Here is a 22722-nt window from a genome sequence, read left to right as displayed (position 1 = left end):
TGGTTTCCAGGGAGCCGTTTCCATTTCCTTGATGGAGAAGAGAGCATATTTGTATTCTTTTAAGGACTCTAGAATCTCACATCATTGAGAAGTGTGTTTATTTATCACCTTATGTATGACCCAAATCTCACTTTCATTTCTGCTGGTAAGAATGTAGGAAAACAATTCTAATCTTGTAACACTGTACAATGATTATATGTACTCTCAAACCTGTTAATAGTGGCCACCCAGGGGAGACAACACAAAGTGGCTATTGATAGTATTATAGACAGATGGCCACTATAGACAGGGTCATAAAACATGGCCGCTCTTTCTCTGGGGATTTTCCTTTTAGTGACTGTATAGAGAAGGTTGCTGCTATAGACAGATGGCCGCTAAGGCAGGTTTGACTGTACATCCATAGCAGCAGAATTCTAGCAGAAACAATTCACATATAAGTCTTTTCAGGATTATAACAAACTATATACAAAGCCCACACAAAATCTTCTCTCCTCTCAGAACAGTGTTGAACTTCAGCGAGTTCATAATGATGACTTGAACAAAACATCATTAATATTTTTTTACTCCTTTATAAATGGAAATGAAAACTAGACGTATGTAAAACATCAGTTCTCACGGTTAGACACACAGGTATTCTAATCAGCAGTTGGGGAGAAAAACCAACGATCATCATATTTTTTAGACGAATCTACAATTGTATCTACTTTCCTTCCATAATTCTTTTTGAAATACCATGAAACAGTCACATTGATTCATCTTCACATTTCTAGCTACAACATAGCCACAAGAAATGTTGACAATATATGGTAGAAAATGGTAGATCAAGGATCCTAAACGCTGACATCGCATCACCACGTAGATTCGTACACTGAATATTTGAACGCACTGCATTCACAACATGCTCAAGCTCCGCACATGTACTGTAAAGGCAAGCTGTTTGTCTTCACTCCAGCCATACCGGAAGTGACGTGTTCTCGACCATAAGGACAAGGACTTCAGTGGGTGGAGTTAAAATTGATTCAAGGTCTTATTTTTTATCTCAACTAATGTCCACGAATAATGAGGTCTTGAGGCAAGACTGAAAGTTGACAGCTATAAACAGTCAGCACACTGCCTCCAAGGATATCTTGTTTACCTGTTCGCTTGTCCGCTGATTTTGCCTGTCGTCCACTCCTCATGACTTGGTTCCCCCCTCGAAAAGATGCCAACACCGAGTGCCCAGTCCCCCCTCTGGAGAAATGGAGTACTCTACGTCCTGGTGAGGAGCCCTTCCTCAGGGGTATTCCACTCTTTCTTCGAGGGGAGCCAGGCGTCGGAGGGGCAGACCGTGACGATGGAGAGAAGTTGGCACTCTTGAGCGGGGTGGGAGGGGAGAGGGATGAGGCTCGGCTGCTGTGAGTTGGGGTGAGCAGCAGACCTCCGTCAGACATGTCATCTGGGTTTAGCCAGCTCATGTCATCCACCGTCGTGCCACTGTCATTCTCCGACAAGATTTGCTGGTTCACAAAGTCCAGCATTGCTTGGAAGGTTCCTGGCTGCTCTTCTGGCTGCATCTCTGGCAGCCGCTCTATACCTGAAATAATTGAGTCTGTATCAGTCACATCGGAGAATCTATCCACTTTGCTATGAAATTTAGTCTCTGATTGATGGTAAGAGAGTTTGACTTTGTCACCCAAGGGAAAGTCACTGTGCTGCTCTAAACTCACTCCATCATCTTTGAACTCCTGAAATTCTGCTTGAGAGAATTGTGTTACTAGTCTCTCTTCTACACTGGTCTCTGCTACACTCTGAGTGTGAGTCTGTTTGTCAGTGAGCTTTGTGGGCACTGTACTTTCCTCTACGCTGGGTCTCAGCTCAAGACTACCATTCATCCCATGAGAAGCTGGCGATGATAGTCTGTGCTCCAGACTCCCATGGTGAATTCCAGATGAAGGGGAGGAGTCAAACATGAAGTCAGCACTGCTGGGTCGCTGGGGAGAAGCTCTGGAAGAGGCTCCAGAGTTGAAGTGAATGCCAAACATGGCCCTCTCGTATCCCGATACCTTGGCCTTTAGTCTTGCCACCTCAGACTCCTGGCAAGAAAAATAGAGGAACAGAAAATAAAAATACAAGTACTAGTAGTTCACTTCTTATTTACAGCAAGGAATGTAGACTTCTTCATTGTCTTGTTAAACCTTAGGCATCAAGTCATTAGCAAACGTAGAGATAAACAATGACATTTGTACAATGGCTAACGTTCTACAATACAGTTTGTATTACTACTCTTATCAGGGGGAGCATTATAAACATACAAAATGACAAGATGCTCTTCTTGCTTACTAATGAAATGTTGTCTAAAACAAGTAAAATCAGATCCCTTTGTGAATTTAAAAAAAAAATAGGTATGGAATGAAAACCAGTTTTCACTGGTGATTCCCAGTTTACAGATTGTAAAACACTCACCTTGATAACAATAGCCTCATTGGTGGCATTAATGACCTCCCTGGATGCTGCTAGGTCAGCCTCCAACTCAGCCACTTTCTTCAGGGCCTCACTCAGCTCCTCCCGGGCTCCCTGCTCGGCTGCTTTCAGCTGGCTGATCTGGAGCCTGGCAGAGGAGTCTAGCTGGTCTCTGGATGCGAGCAGCTTTGCATGGCTTTCCTGCAGCTGGGCAACCTGGTAGAACACATGATATTATGCACTTACTTTCAGACCAGATAGAGAAATTTACCTCATCATTACACAGGCTACCATCTTGAGCGTATTGGGCATAGCGGTTGGCTAATCATTGCCAATTATCTATCACAAATTATTTGTTGTCAAGGTGATACTATTTCACCTACTGTTATTGCATTTTATAACTATCATAATAAACTTCCCAAAGAAACATAATTTTGAAACTATAACATCTTGATCTGAATCAGTGCTGCAATACATAACAGTGGCAGATATTTCATATTACAAACCACACAGATTGGAACAAGAAAGTTTTACACATGCAAGCAGAGAAGAGGCAATGCAATGAAAAAAAAAAGGCCAGTTGTAGAGGAAAATTTACTTTGATAAACTTTAAATATCACTGTTCCATAGACCTTTGAACATTAAAAACTGATCTGCCTTACCTCATCTTCCTTCAGCTCCACCTCCTCATCCCGTAGTCTGGCGATCTGCTGCAGCTCACTGGTGTACTGGGTCTGCAGGGCCATCTCCTGGGCCCGGGCCGCACCAAGATCCTCGGCTAGGTGGGCCAGCTCTGAGTCCTTGGCCCTGCTGGCTGCTAGGGCCTCCTCTAACTCAATGGACAGATTATCCTGAAGGAAATCCAATGATCAACACCAGAAATCTAGATGGCTACTTATGGCTTTTGCCAACCAATGTGACTTATGATACAATACATTGCATTGCCTACATTGCTCTGTGCACATACATGTACATTGTACAGATTCACGTTAAGATCTTTAAAGAATGAAAAGGACCTGAACACAAACTGTAAAATAGGATATTTTTTGCATAACTTATTTTTTGCTCTCAGCAGGGTAAAGAGAGTTTCGCGTGTTTTTTAATTAAAAAAAATCAAGATATCAACTACTGGAACATATGGCAAGCAAAAATATTCGCATGCCTTTATTTTTCACGCTAGTTTCTGGTTGTGTGAAAATTTCAACACTGCCAAAATTTCCACTTTTACAGTATGCTGTATATCTGGCGTCCATGAGTATTCTTAGCAGTTTCTATAATGCATACATTAAATCTCTCTTTTTTTTTTGGGGGGGGGGGGAGAGGTTAAACTGTCATCCTCACAAACTCTTCAATTTCAACTTAGCTACATGACACTATGGCGGTTCAAATTTCGCCTTACCCATCTCCTAATATCTATGGTGAATTAAAGGAGATATAGACAGATCTTGAAAGTACAATGTAGCTTGACAAGAACAATGTCTGACCTGTTGCCTGTGAGCCTCAGCCAGCTGTCTCTGCATCTCAGCCAGACTGACCTGGGTCTGTTGGGCCTGCTCCCTGCCCAGCCTCAGCTGCTGTCCCTTCTCCATACACTCCTCCCTCTGGGTCTTCAGGTCTGACATCAGCTCTTCCACTCTCTGGGGGGAAAAACGGGATCATAGAGTATCAAGGACAGTCATAGCTGCATAATAGCAATCACTCACTGAAAACTAGAAAAGCAGTTGGAGAGCACAGACCTCTGCCAATTAAGCAGGTCATTTCCACCCATTATTATACACGCATGCTGAAAATTGCCTTATTTTCCAATATAGGAGCCTTTTGTTTGCATCATCAGCTTTCAGTTACGCAGCCCCTTGCCCGAACAGAGCACACGCTCTAGAGCATGTATGCAAACCTCAAATACCCACAGCTTGAATTCCCGAGTTCATCGACCCTATCTGCAAAAGGATAAAATATCCTTCAAAAATCCACAAAAATTCTCTAATCACTGCCAATATTGAATTTGTTCATGGTGTCATTATCAAATTTTAGTGCAAGTCTCATTCAAATCCATTCATAGCATTTTGAGTTATTTTGCAAACAGACAAACCAACGCCGATCATCACTTTTATTAACCTCCTCCTTCCTTGGCGGAGGCAATAAGAAAGGTGGCAATTGACCCGTACTGTTCTTTGTTCACCAGTTAGCATGCATTTAGCATGAATGCTGGAGTACTTTCTTCACAAACTGGCACAGATGCCTGGAAAGGAATTGTCAATTAACAGAGATGACCTAATCCCCCTAATCCCTATAGTGTCACAAGGGCCTTCCTGTTGATCTGGGGTACACCAAGGTGGCTTACTAATCTCAAACTAGGTCAAGTTTGGATGCACTGCTGAATGCTAATGACAAAGCTGCTTGGTAAGTTAGGCTACATGTAAGTGACTGAGCATAAAAAGGGTTAAAGACAGATGGCCATCACTGACAGGTTGGCAACCAAATTGACTTGAACAAACAAAACCTGCAAAAGACATCACATACATATCTCCCATAAATAAATGAATACACATGGCCATAAAATATGTTTCCGATTGCTGTGTGTAGCTAGCTGTGACAGTGTACAACATGAAACCCATGGTCATCTGCATTGCTAAGAGCAGCCCCATGGGATAGCAATACAAAGTTTTATCAGCTGATATCATAGTTCAATTCTATAAAACAAATAATGCACAGGTTTAAGTTTGAGATATCAGTGGAGAAGCAACAAACTTTCAGATATTCACAATGTCTTACAACATGCACTCGGCTGTGTTGTGTCTGTATTGCAACATTGCAAATGCCCTTGAGTGCACTGCATCTCCACTAACACACTCTCACCTGTGTATTCTTTGGATACTTGAGTACCAGTTATATTTAAAGATGTATTGCAAGGACATGTTACATTACATCTTTAAAAAGGAAAGGAAAGAAGAAAACAGCAAACACAAGTAAAAATTATGTCAAATCTTTGCTCACCTGTTCTAGCCGTGTCACTGTTTTGCTCTTGAGTGCAAGCTCACCATCCTGTTTTTGTATAGTCTGCTTCAGGTCATGTACGCGTAGCTCACTTGCTTGACCATCCTCCCTTAGCTTGCCTTCCTTCTTCTCCAGCTCTGTAATCTGGTAGTAAAATAAACAGGAGGCCGACTATATTATGATGAGTTAAATATCAATTCTTCCACCTCGAATCCCATGTCATTATCTGTCAAAATTGTCCAATTTACAGGCATGCTGTGTATGATTGAGAAGTTATATGTAGGTCCACTGTCTTACCGCTTCAGACATCACCTTCAGCCCAGCACTGTTCACTCCCATTCATTACATTTTGTGTGTTGTCAAAGTTTGAACAGCACCTCAATTAAGTCGGGAGTATTAACCCATTCCCCCACAATTTTCTGAAAGCTTTCTATGCCCACATACGACACTTTTTCCAGGTCAACAGAGAACGGACAGGTTGGTATTCCTCCTGTGCAGACACAGACAAGCGGTACATGTATCCCCTTTCCATGGTCAACTACCGGTACATGTGCCATCGAACAATGAAAATATTGGTCGAGTGTGAGGAATGAATAGAGAGTGCGCTGATGGGTTCGCAAAATCTTTTGTTATACACAAAACAAGGCACCTGAATGGGGTCAGCGAAAGCCAAAATCTACAGAGCTAAGTCTTGATTGCTATGTAGATCTTCATACAAGTTTTATAGCAGAACAAGCACAAACTACAGTACACTAGAAAAAGGCACATAATACTGTGATACACACATTTTTCATACAGAAAGGGAACAAATACTGATAGAAACTCGCATCTTTCAATCAAAGCATTTTTCTGGACAATATGATACAAATAAACATGAAGTCAGGCCAGCAACGCAGGCACTCTTGTCTACATTTTGGGAACCACAAGGTTCCCGTAAGGAATGGGTTAACATAGACCCCGTTTACAGTGAGCGAAAAGGCTGGTCTCGGCCGTGTAAACGCACAAAGGCCAAATGCGGGGCCAAAATTGGCAGCGCTCTGGAGGTGGCTAGGCTGCAGCTCGGCCGTGGCCGAGCCCGTCCTTTTCTCAATGTAAACGCAAACTGGGCCAAATGCGGTACCAAATTTAGTCTGGCTTCCAGACCCTCTGTCCGTACTATTTCGCTATTCAGGATATTAACGGCCTCAACGTCGAAAGCTAGTGTAGTTTAAGGTGGTTTTGTTCTGCGAAGGATTTTTCCTTCGGCAACTTCGTCGCCGCCACGGAGTCAAGATGGCAAAGGGTCTGGAAACCAGATTATACCAAATTCCATTTATTTGTAAGCAGAGCACCACTACAACAAAATATTGAAAGGTTTGGATCAAAAGCCCAGGGCAAGCCCGGTAGTGTAAACGGACAAAATTGCGGGGCTCGGCCCAGCCTCGCACTGTAAACGGGGTCATAGAGCACACAGCTTGAGCCTCACCCTCTGCTTACTCTGCTTCAGCTGGTACTGACACTTGTTGAGACTTGTCTGTAGCTGTAGGATCTCTCTCTCCATCTCACTCTGTCTCTCCTTTACTGTTACATCCAGCTGACTAACCTGTATTGAAAAGAAAACATACAAAAGCCACATTTAACCCTATTCTAACTGGGGGGGGGGGGGTCAAATTGACCCCCCCCTCGACGTTTCGCGCCATGATTTTGCAATGCGCAAAGATTTTGCCGCGTCGTTTCACAACTTTTTTCATTGAAGTCTCCCGCATATTTTGAGACCAAATTTGCGACATCCGGGTACACCGTTTCGAAGTTACATAATGTTTTGCATATGCATGTCAACCAAAAAACAGCTCAAATTCATGATATCGTGTGCAAATCCAATGCAAATTGTGTTTTTTTGTTAAATTGATATAAATTAGATTATTTCAACTTTTAACCATTGAAATTAATCAATTCTAGTGTAGATAAGCCTGAAAAAGTGCCTGCAACAAATTTTGGCAAAAAAACACTAGAAAACAAAAGGTTGAAAAAACAGTAAAATACATAAGAAATTAACAAAACAATAAAAACAAAAGAAATTGATTTCGATTGTGCTATTTTTCTACACGAAAATTGTTTGATGTGTCTTGAGGAATTCTGACACAAAAATTTAGCATTCCTCCAGTCTTTTTAATGGAGTTATAGGTGAAAATATGATTTCAGGCACAAATTTGCATAATTGATTTAAAATAGAAAGGCAATATTTTTCTATTGTGTGACCATGTAATCTTGTAGTTGACATCCAGCTCTATCTTCAGGCAAAATTTCGCGGCGATCGCGCGATCGGTGGCTGAGATCTGAAGGGGGGGGGGGGGTCAAATTTACCCCCCCTCAGTAAAAACTTGGTCTCAAATAGCCAAGTTAGAATAGGGTTAACTGAGGTGTATCCATATCAAGTACAGTTTGTTGAGTAAGAAAATTTGAGATTTTATAGCAACTGATTGACAAATTGCCCTTCACTGAATAAATAAGCATCAATTATTCATTGTTTAGAGTAACAGCCAGGATAAAACTCATGAGCATACATGTAAATACTCAGGTGGGATTTATGCCCATGCCTATATTCTTTTAAAGCTGTTATCCTAAACACTGAATAATTGGTGCTTATTTACATCAATGAAGGGCAATTTGTCAATTAGTTGCAACAAAAACAACTTGCCTCAAGAATCATTGATTTGAAATTTGTGATTGTGTTAATGCACATGACACATCATTATGTAAGCAGACATGCAATAGTAAATGCAGGCTGACACGTCCACGCATGAGGTATGCCTATTTTATGCTTGAGTCCAAGGATTAAGGTTAAACCATGGATTTGATTCAAACTAACGCTGTGAATTCCGTTTCATGTGTCCTTGCAACATTGAGACATATTCTGAAGCTCAGCACCAAGAGCGAACTTTTGCAGGGGTATGCTTTGGTTATGAGGTGCTGGTCTACAAGGCAAACACTTGGGAAGTTATGCAAAATGTTCATGATGTAAGAAGTCTTAATTGAGAACAGAACACACAAATAAATATGCTTGCAGTCTGCAATAAAGTCAAACAGTTATAATGCTTGTTTGCTAGATTTCACGATTCAACTTGCACTAAAGATCATGTCTGGTTTCTGAAGCATATGTAAGAAACCACTAAATAGTGTGTGCCGTATCATATAAATGCTTATTTCAAGCCCCAAATAATTCTATTTCACGCAAGAAAATTCATCCACTTCTACAATCTTCCCCTCAAACAAAGCTTCGAAAATACAAGTCAAGGCAACATGGATTGATATGGAAAAGTCGTATTAAACAACAGAATACATGACACATCAACGAAGGGCTCCCTCACCTGGGCCGATCGCTGGAGTAGTTCCCTCTGACTGGTCCTCAGAGCTAAGTCCATCTCAGCCATGTCTCTCTCCTTGCTCCTAACCTCTTCCTGACTCTGTCTGTAAACCACAGGTTAAACATACATATGAACCCTTTCTGTGCCAGGGACTTTTGACAGTATATACAAGGCTATGGGGTTTCGTGCGCCAATCAGCATTCACAGCACACATAGTTTTAAGATCAGCAGAGACAGAGAGACGGTGAGTACAATTCTTGTAGTCATGTCATACATCTGGAATTATGAAGGAATCCTACATTAATGTATGCCAGATATGACTTTACCAAAAATGAATTATCATGAAGTATTCAAACTTAAAACTTTCTACTGATAAACAAATCATTATGGTATACCTAAGACTGTCCTACCACCTTCAAAGCAGTTTAATTTCCTGACTATTATACACTAGGGTGTTTTTGTTTTGATTCATGTTCTTCTCAAAATGTCATAACATATGAATATGATTAGATATTTTTGTCACATGTTGGGGACAGGATCAAACTGTGACGATATGTCACAGTTTAAAAACAGCAACAACAGTACTCTTAACCTGTTGAGGATGAGTCCCGAGTATACACGGGCAAGTGTCTATAGGAATTGTGTGTTATAGCAAAATCAATCCATCTTCAATTGTTTAAGTAAATCAAAAAATACACTGTATGCTACATTTGTACTGCATTACCCACAACTGGTAAACCCTACATACACTTACTTCCTGTCTTTCCTACATTGGTCTTAGACAGTCAGACACCTGGGGCTGTTTTATTTAGTGCTGAAATTATTCTGAAGTTCAATTCAACAGAACTAAGGGACTATTTTGGGATCAATAAGTCCTCAGAAGCTAAGAACTGTATCACTAAAGCTATTTGCGACAAATAACTTGTACCAACCTTGCCACATTCTAGAGCACATCTTAAATATCTACATGTATGTATCTTTGCATCTTACATATCTATGTATCCTTGCCAACTACATCTGTTCTGAATCTGTCCCAACTGTGGGATCATTGTTTGGCTCAATACAGTTCCCATGTTAGTGAAACAGGGCCCAGTTCTCACTCAAGCACTTAAAAAGTAGGCTGAGAGATCAAGTTAAGTCCCTGGATTCTCTGCTGACCTGAGAGAGTCATTGAGCTCCTGCATGTGCTCCTCCTTCAGCTTGTTGTCAGCTTTGCTCCTCTGTAGCAGCCGATGGAGCTCTCCCAGCTGGGTGGCCGCCTCCCTCAGGTCTTCCTGGGCCTGATGCAGCTCGTCGTCAAGGTGACGGCATCGCTCCTTGGACTGCCGGGACTCCTCCCGGGTCCTCTCAAGCACCTCATCCATCTCCTTGGCTGGGAGGGACACGACAGCAACCAAGGATGGGATTTAAATGCAGCTACATGAATCTTTGATTCATATAACATGTCATTTCATCTTTCAATGAAGATGAAACAACAAAATCAGAAATATGGGCAAGTCAGCATTATATCATATGGACCTGCAACTTATTCTTATGCATCTACACACAGCTTTTTACCACCTCATACAATGGTAACACCAAGGACTAATGTAACACTTAACAACAAAAAGTGGCCTTGAATTTAGTACTTGAAATTTGAAATTACCTGTATGCTGTCCACATTAGCAGGATTTCTCACATTTTACATAATAATTGGCTTGAAGTGCCAATTGTACATTCACAAGATTTAGCTGAAAGAAAATCACATGGGTTGTCAACCAAAATAAGTTCTGATTGATTGAACACATGATCTTTCAGAACAGAAATTGTCATTAGTGTGGTATGTGATCTCGAAAGCTATTCCTTTTTTTTATCCCTAGAAGAAATGTAGCAAATAAGTGAACTGTGGTACATGTTTAGTGATGTCCTTCATATCAGAGCATTGGTGTTTATGTGAACACACAGACACTGAAATAGCTGGGTTTATGATTGAAAGTACAGATGTGTGCACAATGAAATCACATACCATTCCCAAGCATGTCTTCAAGTTTGGCTTTGGCTGAGTTAAGTTCGGTCTCCAGCTGTGCAGTCTTCTCTCCTTGATTCTCGCCATCTTGTCGAGCCTCTCTCAGCTTCTGTTCTAGGTCCCTGCATGTCACTTTGGCTTGGCTCAGGTCTGCCTGGACAGTACTAGAGTGTTACAATCCCACAAACACAGAGAGACGGACAGAAAATAGAGATATGTACATGTACGTGTACATCACCTCTTGCAGTACTTCATAATATTATCAACTTGGCCTGTGATTTAGCATGTTGCTGTAAGAGAAGGTAGAACTGAGTGAATACAGAGGCAAGTAGGCTCAAGGAAGACTGTGTTCCAGATACTCAGGGTCTCTAGTTCAATTTCAGACAGGAATTTACATTTGTATATAAGCGTCTTTTCACCTACTGGCATAAGAATAGACTGCAACCTTTGCCAATCTGAAACTTCAGTTTCAACAATTTTATCTAAGGTAGCTCAAATCTTTCTTTGGTGTATTTTCTGTCAAGAGAATAGAGGTAGGTTGATTTTCTTCTGGGGAGACTTTAACAGCTGGAAAAATGGCAACTAACCAGCAACATCCATAAAGAAGAGATTCCGATGCATGATAAAAGAACTGAACAAGAACTAATACCACTCTTGGAGTTTAACTTACACTTCCTGAAAGGGTCATAGAGAGAGAACATATTTCCTCCTCTCTTTCCAATATTTCACATGATAGCGTACAGGTTCTACACATTGTCCCATATTATTGAGCAGTGGACACATTTGGTTTGGCAAAGAATGAGTGTGCATGCACAAGGCCAAGCTTCTCAGTCAGTGTAAGCTGTCATGGAGACTCCAGGACAAGACCAGGGATGCTTACCTGGTATTAAACAGTATTGCAGTATTCTGAGGGATGATAAAAGCAATTGCTATTTTGGTGTCGTTGAAAAATAGTATTTTTACCATTCCTGCAATAAACTTATGTAGTATTCCAATTCTTTTTTTTTTTTTTTGGGGGGGGGGGGGGGGAAGAGAAAGGGTTTTCCCTGAAACCTGCAGTATTTTGGGGAAAAAAGTGGAAAATGCTACAGAAGAGTACTAGTTGGCCTCTTTAAAAGCCACATCACAATGCATGCTACAGCTGGTCTAACCTCAGAGTTTCCTTGGCTTCCCTCAGCTGCTGGGTCCTGTCTTCCACCTCAAGACGAGCTTGGTGTAGCTTCTTCTCCAGGGAATCCCCTTCCCTGGCTGCTGCCACACGGAGCTGGCCTAACTCCTTGGTGAGACCAGACACCTGGGTCAAGAAGGGTTAAACATCTCTCACATCAGTATTAGTTATGCCATGTTGATGTAAGACACATCCATACCACAGCAGTTTGTCACTTACTGTGGCACTGTCAAGACACAACTGGAAACCTGTCTGTGAAATCATCCTATCTTTTTAACTTTTATTTCAGCATCAATGCTAAATGCATCATGATAAATGAAACCTATTTTTCAACTTTTGTCTAACATCCAGTATCCATAAAACCCAATCCAAATTTTATGCACTAGGCAAGTCCAAAACAGTCAAGACAAAGTATACTCTGCCTACAAATTAGTTGTACATGTGGTGTCCTAAATAGCTAGCTTCTAGTTTACAACCCAAAAGAGCACACAAAGAGGATTTTTTTTTTTTTTTTTTTGGGGGGGGGTGTTTGTTTACATTTGGCTTTCATTATTGAGAAAACTATATCATCTGCCTATTTATAACTTATTGTGACAGTCATATCATACACTCTTAGTGAAATTGCAAGTCAAACCCAGTTGCTTGGTTTTAAATAAAGTACTTTGTTGCTGCTGTTGTAACATCCTGCTTTTTTAACCCTAACTAGGCCGGGGGGGGGCCTCCGAGGCCCCCCCCCCCTCGACGTTCCGCGCGATGTATCGCAATCGCAAAAAGCTATCGCCGCGACGTTTCATGACTTTTTTCTTTCGAGTCTCCCGCATCTTTTGACACCAAATTTGCGACGAGACGCCCGGGCGTGCGGTTCCGAAGTTACGCATAAATATGTACATGCATGTCAGACCAAAAATTGCTCAAAAACGATAATTCGTGTACAATTTCAATGCAAACTGTGCTTACAGGCAAATTTCATAAAAGCATGATTATTTTGGTGTTTTATTGATTAAAATCAATGAATAACATATTTTCTTGTTCGGAGCGATGTCGCGGACAAATTTCATCGAAAAAACAATGAAAAACATAAAGTCAAAAAAACAGAGAAATACATAAGAAATTAAAAAAAAAACAATAAAATACTTAAGAATTTTTTCTAATATCACAATTTTTTAAAATTAAATTTGCTAAGGACACTAAAAAGAATATTTACACAAAAATGTGCCTGTTTTGAGCTTTATTTTGTGATTTATACCAAATAGTCTGATTTTATGCATCATCATGCATGAATTAGCATAATTTAGCATAAATGACAATTTTTTGAAAAAATAACTTCATGGTATTTTAGATTACATCATAGGCAATGTGTGTGCCAATTTTCGTCACGATCGCGCAGTCGACGGCCGAGATCTGGAGGGGGGGCCTGGGAGGCCCCCCCCCCCCCCAGCTCTATCAACTACCTAAATAGCCCGGCCTAGTTAGGGTTAAGGATAATCTACTCCAAAGAGTACTTCTTTGTCCCCTGTCAGTGTTGAGGAGTAAGGATAAGGATGCAGTGTGTTACCTGCTGCTCCAGCTGTGCCTCCCGATCCTCCAGCTCAGCGATCCTCTCCGTGCTCTGTTGCAGCATCTCCTGTCTCTCCCTCAAGGCCCTCTCCAGCTCGGAGGACCTCAGCCCTCTCTCCTCCATCTCGGCGGATGCCTTCCCCCAACGCTCCTCAAGGTCAGCAACCTGCAATATTGAAAAGTTCACATCCATCTTAATCTGCCATTCCACACCGTACATTTGTATTTCAAACGGCTGTCACCTTTTGTGTGCTGTGAGTGCCAACTGGCACAAAAAAAACCTCGTGGGATTGTTAAAGGTAGGGAATCCCATTTGCACGCCTTAAATGAAGAGTTGTATAAATACAGTGGTATATTGAAGAGAATATCATTTTAAAAACTCCCATAAAGTATTGAAAGTGGAAGGTAACATTTAGTACATTTTTTTGACGGTTAGATTTTGAATTGAATTGTTTTCGGGGCTCACCGTAAATTCCAGTACATTACTGTAAAAGTGGAAATTTTCGCGGTGTTCAAATTTTCGCGCATTTCGCGCAACCAGAAACTAGCGCGAAAATAAAAGCACGCGAATATTTTTGCTTGCCATATGCGCCTGTGCGTGATGTCTTGATTCCGCGGAATTAAAAACACGCGAAACTCTTCCGACCCGGCCAAGCGCGAAAAATTAGTCACGCGAAAATATCCACTTTTACAGTACTAGGCTACCTTTGCAGATCCATGTACTGCATGTGTGTCCATCATGTATATTTTGTGAAGAAAGTTCATCAACACTTACAAACATTTCTATATACATTCTTACCACACACTCTATATGTTATTACATCAGCTCTTGTACTTTTAGATTTGTGTTTATAGATCACAAATACAGAAGAATGCAACAAAAAGGCTTAAGTGTGGCTGACACACAGAACTACTGAGTAGTTGAGTTTTGTGCATTATTCAAATTTTAGATAACTGTTGACTTTCAAATTTCTAAGCAGTGGCCTAAGCAAGTCCCCTGAGGTTCATATTTAATGTTTTGCTGCATTTTGGGAGGTCTGTAAAAGGTATCCCCTACCTTTAACACTGTTCAAAGTTCCTGGCACAGAAAGGCTTAAAGAAAGAGATTAAGGTCAAATGATCTGAATAAAAGAGGATTTATCAAAACAAGATTTACACAAAAGATGTTTTGGATTTTAGCATCCTATGTTTTCACAAGCTTGTTACACTGTATGTTAGACAAAAATATATACCTTTAGTATTCTAATAGGCAGATGTGATGTCATCAGCTGACAGGACAAGCTTCCCTTTCAACTGTATGCAAATCTTCACTAAAATCTTTTTTTGGACATAAAAATCAGTAAGAATAAGATCCTTCATATAAAATCATTGTAGGCTTGTTATAACCCAACAACACAAACTTTGAGGGGAGAAGAGGTTATAGGTGCTAAATCTTCGAACACCCCTCCCCCCGATTTAAAAGAAATACATACTGTATGTATTTCATGTGCAGAAACCAATGGGAGAGTTGTAAGGTATTGACATCACAGCCTCTACCACTAATGTATGTGTGGTTACAACCAATCTCACTTCTCAGTGAAAACCTGTGAACCATCATGTGTGTCTAACGTTTCTCTTGGTCTTGCAGCCAACTTGAACATGATGAGGAATTCAAAACTAAACTGTGAGGTATGGTATGTCAAACCTGTGTCACTGATCAACAGAAACATGAAATGTACTGGTGTCTGTCACTCGTATTTTCAGGGATCCCAGTTAAAATGGAAGAGAGGGCCAGAAATACATACTCTACATGAGGCTACTTTGCACACAAAAGGGCCTGGACTTTGATACTCCAAGGGCCCGAGTTCAGGCATTTGCCTGAAAACTGGCATCCCTGTATTTTTTTAAGTTAAAAACAAAAGAACTTCGACTCAAGCCTCACTTCTTTGTTCTTCAGCTCAATCTCCTGATCATGTTTCTTCTTCTCCCCTTCCAGCTGGTCGATGTACATCACCAATTCCTGTTTGCAGACAACGAGGGCAGCCTCCAGTTGTGACAGTCGAAGGGAGCCCTCGTCTGCTCGGTTCTGCAGTGTGTTCCACAGCTGCTGGTTCTCAACATTCTTCTTGATAACCTCCTGTGCAGATTCAAACAGTGTCATGTTGGTTTAATAACAGAGCAACACTTTACACGTCACTGCTCTTATACTGAGCAAACATTCAGTGTGGATATCACGCCATATCGTCCACAGACATTTCCACCACGTGTTGTGACAGGAGCACTACTTCATTCTCATTTCCTTTTCTATTTACTAAATAAGCTCAAACAAGAGGCTCACACATAAACCAAATCCTACTAGCAAACAATGACAATACAGTGCACTCCTGTAATAATGAACATGGTAATAACAAAATCTTACTACAAAGCAGTAAAAATTTGGGTCCCCAAATTATTGTCTACATATCTTCATATACTTTTATTTGTTTGACTTTAAAGAAAATTTCAATATGACAAAAGAAAACAGCAGGTTTCGAGTACTTCAGCATAATGTGAGTCATACAAATGTATGTATCTATCCTAGATCATAAGTATTCACATTAATCTGTCATCTTTAGTAGCACTGGGAAAGAAGTTCCAATAATATCCTTCCCCTTTCACTGTAGACTTCTAGAGTGGATACTTTACCCTCGCTGTGACTTGTTCTGCTACACAACATACAGGAGGTGATGGGTTCTAGCCCTCCTGATGTAATATTCTACTACTCATTATTTATAATGATAGAATTATTATGTCGCATTGCACTTTGCACTAAGTACCAACTCTCATGACTTTGTACTGACAGGATGACAACTTTCCTGTCTCATTTCCTTTTACTTGACATCAAATGGGATGCCTCTCATCTTAGAGAATCTCAGAGTCTCTCTCACACACATGAACCAGCCTGAATCACATACATTGTGTACCTTCTGGCTCTCGGAGAGATCGTCTTGAAGGCGCTGCAGACGTTCCTCTTTCTGGCTCACATCTCTCTCAGCCTGCTTCTTGACTTCTCTCAGAGTCTGGAGGTCGGTGGTCTGTGCCTCTGTTTTTTGCTGCAGCTACAATTAGAGGACAAACAAAAAGCATGGAAATAACTTTCAAGATTGACAGTGGTGGCAACAAAGAATGTGCACTTAATTTTGAGCAAAAAAGATTATTTGGACACCTAACATAATAGGAAAATGAAACAAAACTGTATTATCAACATTACGCCAAAAGGCAATAATCTTATAGAAACGTGATCTACATCACTTTTCTAGGGGGGAAAAAAGGGGGGTTTTGAAACTGGTAGAACAGCATGACTGATTCTACACAAGGATAGATATACAATGTAACATGAAAGATCGTATCACTAACCATTTCAAGCTGCTGCTGCAATTCATGACACTGCTCAGAATTCAGTTTGCGCATCTCTGCAAGCTTTGCTGCATAGCCCTCTTCAATTTGCTCTCTGCTCTTCAGCTCTTCCTGATGAAAGAACAAAGAAACAAAACCATCATGAAAAATTCTGGAGACAACAGATTCATAAAAAAAAAGAAACATATTGAATCCTTTGGAATGACAATAAAATGACACATCGAAACTATACATTGCAGCAAACAGCCAGAGCTCTGTGTACCTTTGCTGAAGTCAGCTGCGATGACTTAGCCTCCACTTCAGCCTGAAGTTCTTGTAGTTTGGCCACATGCGATGAGAAGGCTGAGGTCTTCTCACTGAGTTGAGACTCCAGAGCAGATATCTGACCTTTGCACTTTTTCAGCTGTTTAGATATGAAGAAAGTGGCAGGCAGTTTACTGTTTCATGAATGTAATTACTACAATCCATGCAAGTTTCAATAAACTCTCACACATTAATGTTTCGAGATAAAATACAACATGTAAACAAACTTTGTGCTGCGTGGCATGGCATCTGTCTTCGAGGTACAAGTCTGTATGATAGCACCGTTTTCACTGCTGTGTATATCCCATTTCGTTTACCATGTAACTACAAAACAGTTTAAATTGTAAACTGCTTTTATGGGACTATCAAACTTGCATAAAGAAAGAGGAGAGGCTTGAATTCTCATAAAAGCTCTATCTCTTTCATTTGAAGCCACACAGTGCTAGAATAGAGAGGAAAAAGAAACTTCCACAGTTTTTTTTTCTTCCAATGGTCCTGACTGCTTATTACACTGAGTAAATCTTTATGCATTGATTAAATCAAGCCTAGAGGACAATTTTGGCATATTGGAGTTTATGAATGTATTGAAGATAGTGTGTGCCATGGAAAAGGCAAGTTACAAGGAGTTCTTCACCTTCTCAACTGTTTTTGGGTCTGACAATGCAACGATGCAAGGAGGTGAGATTGCAAGATTCAAGATTTGTATTCTCGACCTCATGGACCCCAAAAGACAAAAGGACAAGATCTCACATGTCATCTTCTCAAACCCGAAGGGTAAAGAAGGCAAGGAATTATCTTGTCTTCTCTGTAGGTCTTACATACTTCTATAGTGAATGTGTTCATATTGTAAGCACACATACGAGATGTTTCATGTTAGGAAGCATGCTTGAAGCTTTGGAGAAAGAAGACTGACTTGTAATGGTGCTAAGATTCTGACAGCATCACACTGTACCTCCTTCTCAAGGACTGCCACCTCATTGGCCCTCCCCTGCACCTCAGCATGGAGCTGAGCTAGCTGGCCGTCTCTCAGGGACATGCGGGACTCGGCAGAGGCCCGTCCAGCCTCGGTCTTGGCAAGCTTATGCTGGAGGTGGTTGATATCGCTAGACTGCTTCCCCGCTTTGGACTCGAGACGGAGAATCACCTTCTCCAGTTCCTGGGTCTTTTTCTCTTCTGTTACCATGACAGCACAGAGATTAATGGATGACAGCAAGATAGGGTGACTCCACATGATGACAAGTGCAATCATACAGCCAAAACTTTTGTGTTCACTTGTAATTCTAAGAAATTGTATAATTTTGGTTGAGATGGGGATTCAGGTTTTAACTCTTTGTGAGATAATTAGAAACCACTTATATGAAATATTAAAGATTATACAATTCTAAGAGGAATTCAAATTTTATTTGATGAAAATCAGTTCTGAAATGGCTGAGATATCTAAAAGCAAAGCAAAATAAAGTGGTCCTAATAAAAGATGGGTCCTATCTTTCATTATGACCTCTTTGTTTTTGGACATATCAAAAAATTCAAAACCGATTTTCATCAAATAAACTTTGAATTCCTCTTAGAATTGTATGCTCTTTAATATTTCATATAAGTGGTTTCTTATTATCTAACACAGAGTTAAAACCTGAATCCCCATCTCAACCAAAACTCTACCATCCCTTTAAGAGAAAATTTGCTTAATGCCAAATGGCTGACCTGTGCATGAATAGATGGACCTCAAGAATGATATTAAACAGTAGAAAGTGAACAAAGAAAGAAAGAAAAAGACAACACCACAAAAACTCTTGACGAAAATTACTTTGATGCTCACCTAGCTTACTCTTTTCCATGAGAGCTGCTAGCTGGGCGCGCAGGCTGGTGGGGCTGCGGCTGGATCCTAGCTCTGGCAAGGAAGACAAGCTTGACTGGGGCAAGGGCACGTTGGCCGAGGATTTCAGGTGCTGTAGTTCGGCATCCTTCACGGCAAGCTGAAGTCTGCCAATCACAGACAGCAAATCATAAGTCACATGACCAAAATGGCAAATATACAGCCTCGTCTGATGCCATGTCACATGATCTGTAGACATCTACACTCTGAATTGCTTTTCTATTGCTTGTTCACTGCTATGTCACCAGAATTAAACTCTTGTCATCAATAATAACTTCCTGTAAGTCGTACCTGATAACTGCAATCCAAATTATTCTCAGTATCCTTGTTTTACTGATGACCTTTGAATTTTCATTATCCTTCTATACAACAAGCTGAAATGATGATTTAATCACACAAATTAGCTTTTATCAAAATAAACTACTTTAAAACTAGAGTACAATCTTGTGTTGAAACAACCAAAACAGATGTATGTTTAATTATAGCCATAAATCAGTATGGGAAAGGTGACCATGTCAAACACTTGGCACAAAAATATTTTGTTAATGGCCAGTTCAAACCAGATGTAGCTCATTCTTGCAAGCATGTACTGTCATTCACAGCTGCTGTATATATATGCTGCCCCAAAGCAGTGTACAAACACCGTTTATACAACATTTTATGAATGGTAGCTCCCAAGTTACAATTCCTTCAGACAAACTACACATGGCAACTTCCTGGCTTGCTTTTTCATGAGACATAGAAGAATAAATCAAAGAATTATTCTATGTACTTTTTCACACTGACATCATCAATGCATAGTTGGACCACCTGCATTCAACAGTTTCGAATCTTTGCCAGTCTTACATCAATTTCTACTGGCCTCGATTTACTTGGCTAGCATCAGTGCATAAGGGACCACTTGCATAATGGAGCAAAGCATATGAAGGGACAAAAAAAAACAAAAAAAAAAACCCAACCCCAACCAGAATGTGTGAGCTCTGATACCTACCTTAGCTCGGAGATCACTGTTTGGCTGTGACTCACTACACTGTATGTCTCAGGTTCAAAACCAGAGTCCACACCGAGCTCCTTAGACAGTGAAGAGGGCGGGGTACTACCAGCCCCATCTTTTCTCTTCACATCCCTGGCATTTTGTTCAACCTGGATCACACAATCAAGCATATCATGGTAAAAACAGGGTTTGACAGACAAAGGGAAGAGGAGAATTAGAGAGAAAGGAAGGGAAGCAGCATGGAAGAGCAGGACAAGACAGAAAAGGTAAGAAAACAGCATCTTCTTTCATAACTTGATTAGATTCCTGTCCTGAAATTCTTATGTATACCGATGGTACCATGATATCTATAAAGAGGTAAATACACATACTTTCACACAAAATATGCACAGACAAAGAACAAGCATTGTACAATGTGACAGCATAGCACTGGTCTGACTTGATGAAATGATTCTTGAAATAATAAGTGTTGGTAATGCATGTGAATTCATATTCTTTGACTTTCATAAAAGCTCTTTTTCTTTCATATTTATTCTAGGTGCAGACATATTGTCCGTACTTACCTGACAATTGTATTTTTAACAATGTGACATTATTATAACCTTCATATAAAGCACAACCAAGCAACCACCAAACAAACAAATCCTCGATAAGACAAATCACTAAACCTGCTTTACATCTCATGCAATGGACACCAATCTTATTTAGTCTTCCCTAGTTGCATACCTACAACAGTAACTAAAATTAATAGTGTGGTGAGTGTCAGTAATTCAGCATTTCAGCTTTAATGGTTCATCATTACTGCAAAGCCAGAAACATTTGTGGCATGAAACTTTCGTAAATTGCCACCCATTAAAAAATTCTGTACACAAACACTTTCACATGCATTGTACTTTTGTGAATTATGGCTCCTCGTGAAATTTATGAAAGTTTCACGCATGCTAAAATTTCTGGTTTTACATTAGAACCACCTGCACCCTTCTACCAGCCAAAGGGGTGCAACTAATACCTCTCTTGGCCCCCTCCTTCCCAGCTCTCTCTCCAGTCTCTGCATCTCCTCCTGGCCCAGCTCCATGTCTCTCTGGCACTCTGCTAGACGCTCACTCTGCCTGTCGGTCAGCTCCCTCAGATCCTGGTTCTCCTGCTCCTTGATGCGGATCTCTGCCTCCAGTTCCTGGATCTTCCGGCCTTGCTGGTCCGTCTCCTGACTGAAGGCCTTCAGAGAGGTCTCTGCTCCTTGCAGACTAGAGTTGCTCTCCAACAGTGTCCTGGGGGAGTAGACGGTATCTATTCTTTGCATGTATTCTACCACTTTTCAGTTTGTCTTACCACTAGGTTTTGGTTGAGCTTGAATATGAAATCCTCAATAAATATCAGCCCTTTGATAAATGTGATTTTTCAATTCAATGAAAAATGCCCCCAAATTCCCCCTTCTATACCTGATTGGCTTCAAGCTTTTGACATTCAAATTTACCCCTTTTGTTTTCATTGTCCTCTATCTCTTGCCCCTTCCAGTCAGTGTATGTGATGCTGTTACCACGGTATATGTCTGGAGCTCGTATATGTTAGATTTTACATGTGTGTTTGTAAGTTTCCCTCTGACAAAGATTTTGCTAGGATTGAAAACTCAGGCCCCTTTTGACTCTTCAGGGAAACTGGACAGATCAAAAAACCAACAAGGGGTTGGTTTCTTGATCTGAAGCATCTTTGTCCCAAGATCATCCATCACATTACCAAGATTGCTCCTTTCCTACCTGACATGATCCTTAGCATCCTGGAGGTCTTCCTCAAGGGATGTAGCCCTGGCTAGCAGCTCCTCTCGCTCCTTGTCACAGTGGGCCAGGCTACCTCTCAGGTGCTCTTCTGTAGCAGAATGCTGAGGTCCAACAACACAAAATGGTGAATTACACTCTATATTTCTCTACCATAATGAAACATCTCATACAAGTATACGCAAAGAGTTGTTTTGCTTGACACGAGAGGTAACAACGTAAAACCTCAGCCAGTTTGATTGAATTCAAGAGAGCATTCAAGAAAGCTTTTTTTCTTCTTGGTTAATACAAAGTGACAGCTTTAATGGGTGTACATCATGTACCATTGTATAAATTTTGACAGACATGTTACAGTCACATGTAGTATTTTTTGCTCATATATCATAATTGCAACACATTCATATGATAATTTTGTTTTCAAAACTTGTGTTGACGAATGAAATTCATTTGTTTGGGAGAGTGTGCAAAGATAAATTCACCAGATTTTTATCAACATTTCAGAGATTCCCCATTCTCACATTTAATTTATGTGTACCTGATACACATTACTATTCTCCACAGTTTGGTAGAAGTGAAAGCATTAAGAATTGGTTAACATCTTTACAGCACACCATGATACCACCTACTTTGGTGAGTTGTTTCTGAGTCCGCAGCTTGAAGTTATCCATCTTTTCATTCAGCTCCTCCACTTCTTTCACCACCACATCCCTCTGCTCTTCAAGTCTAACCATTCAAACAAAAGGAGATCAACAAGTTGTCACTTGATGCATGAGGGTCTCTTATGCAGCATAATCATGCAAATGAGTTAATCGGGACAGTTTTTATGTCTTTACCTGTAATACAGTAGCATGAAAAAATATAAAACCACATTTCATTCATAATCTTCCTGGCTGTTGCA

General features: G+C 40.6%; 1 protein-coding gene across 1 annotated transcript; it reads right to left on the bottom strand.

Moving 5' to 3' along the window:
• Positions 1–1043: 1043 nt before the first annotated feature.
• Positions 1044–22543, bottom strand: LOC139732221 (uncharacterized). The gene is made up of 21 exons (XM_071643098.1): positions 22451–22543; positions 21807–21928; positions 21062–21320; positions 20050–20201; positions 19002–19165; positions 18138–18358; positions 17145–17285; positions 16883–16993; positions 16450–16584; positions 15429–15623; positions 13506–13673; positions 11934–12076; positions 10783–10946; positions 9936–10149; positions 8781–8880; positions 6899–7015; positions 5434–5577; positions 3924–4076; positions 3102–3290; positions 2443–2655; positions 1044–2072 (listed from the first exon to the last, which is right to left on the bottom strand). Exons 1-21 carry the CDS (start codon positions 22490–22492, stop codon positions 1044–1046), a joined length of 4176 nt encoding a protein of 1391 aa, XP_071499199.1. The 5' UTR covers positions 22493–22543.
• Positions 22544–22722: the final 179 nt, after the last annotated feature.

This window comes from Diadema antillarum, unplaced genomic scaffold (genome assembly GCF_040938485.1).
Source record: "Diadema antillarum isolate AM-2024a unplaced genomic scaffold, OU_Dant_1.0 seq00000406_RagTag, whole genome shotgun sequence".
NCBI lineage: Eukaryota > Metazoa > Echinodermata > Echinoidea > Diadematoida > Diadematidae > Diadema > Diadema antillarum.
Note: the sequence above shows the minus strand (reverse complement) of the source record. Positions and strands in the feature narration are given on the sequence as shown.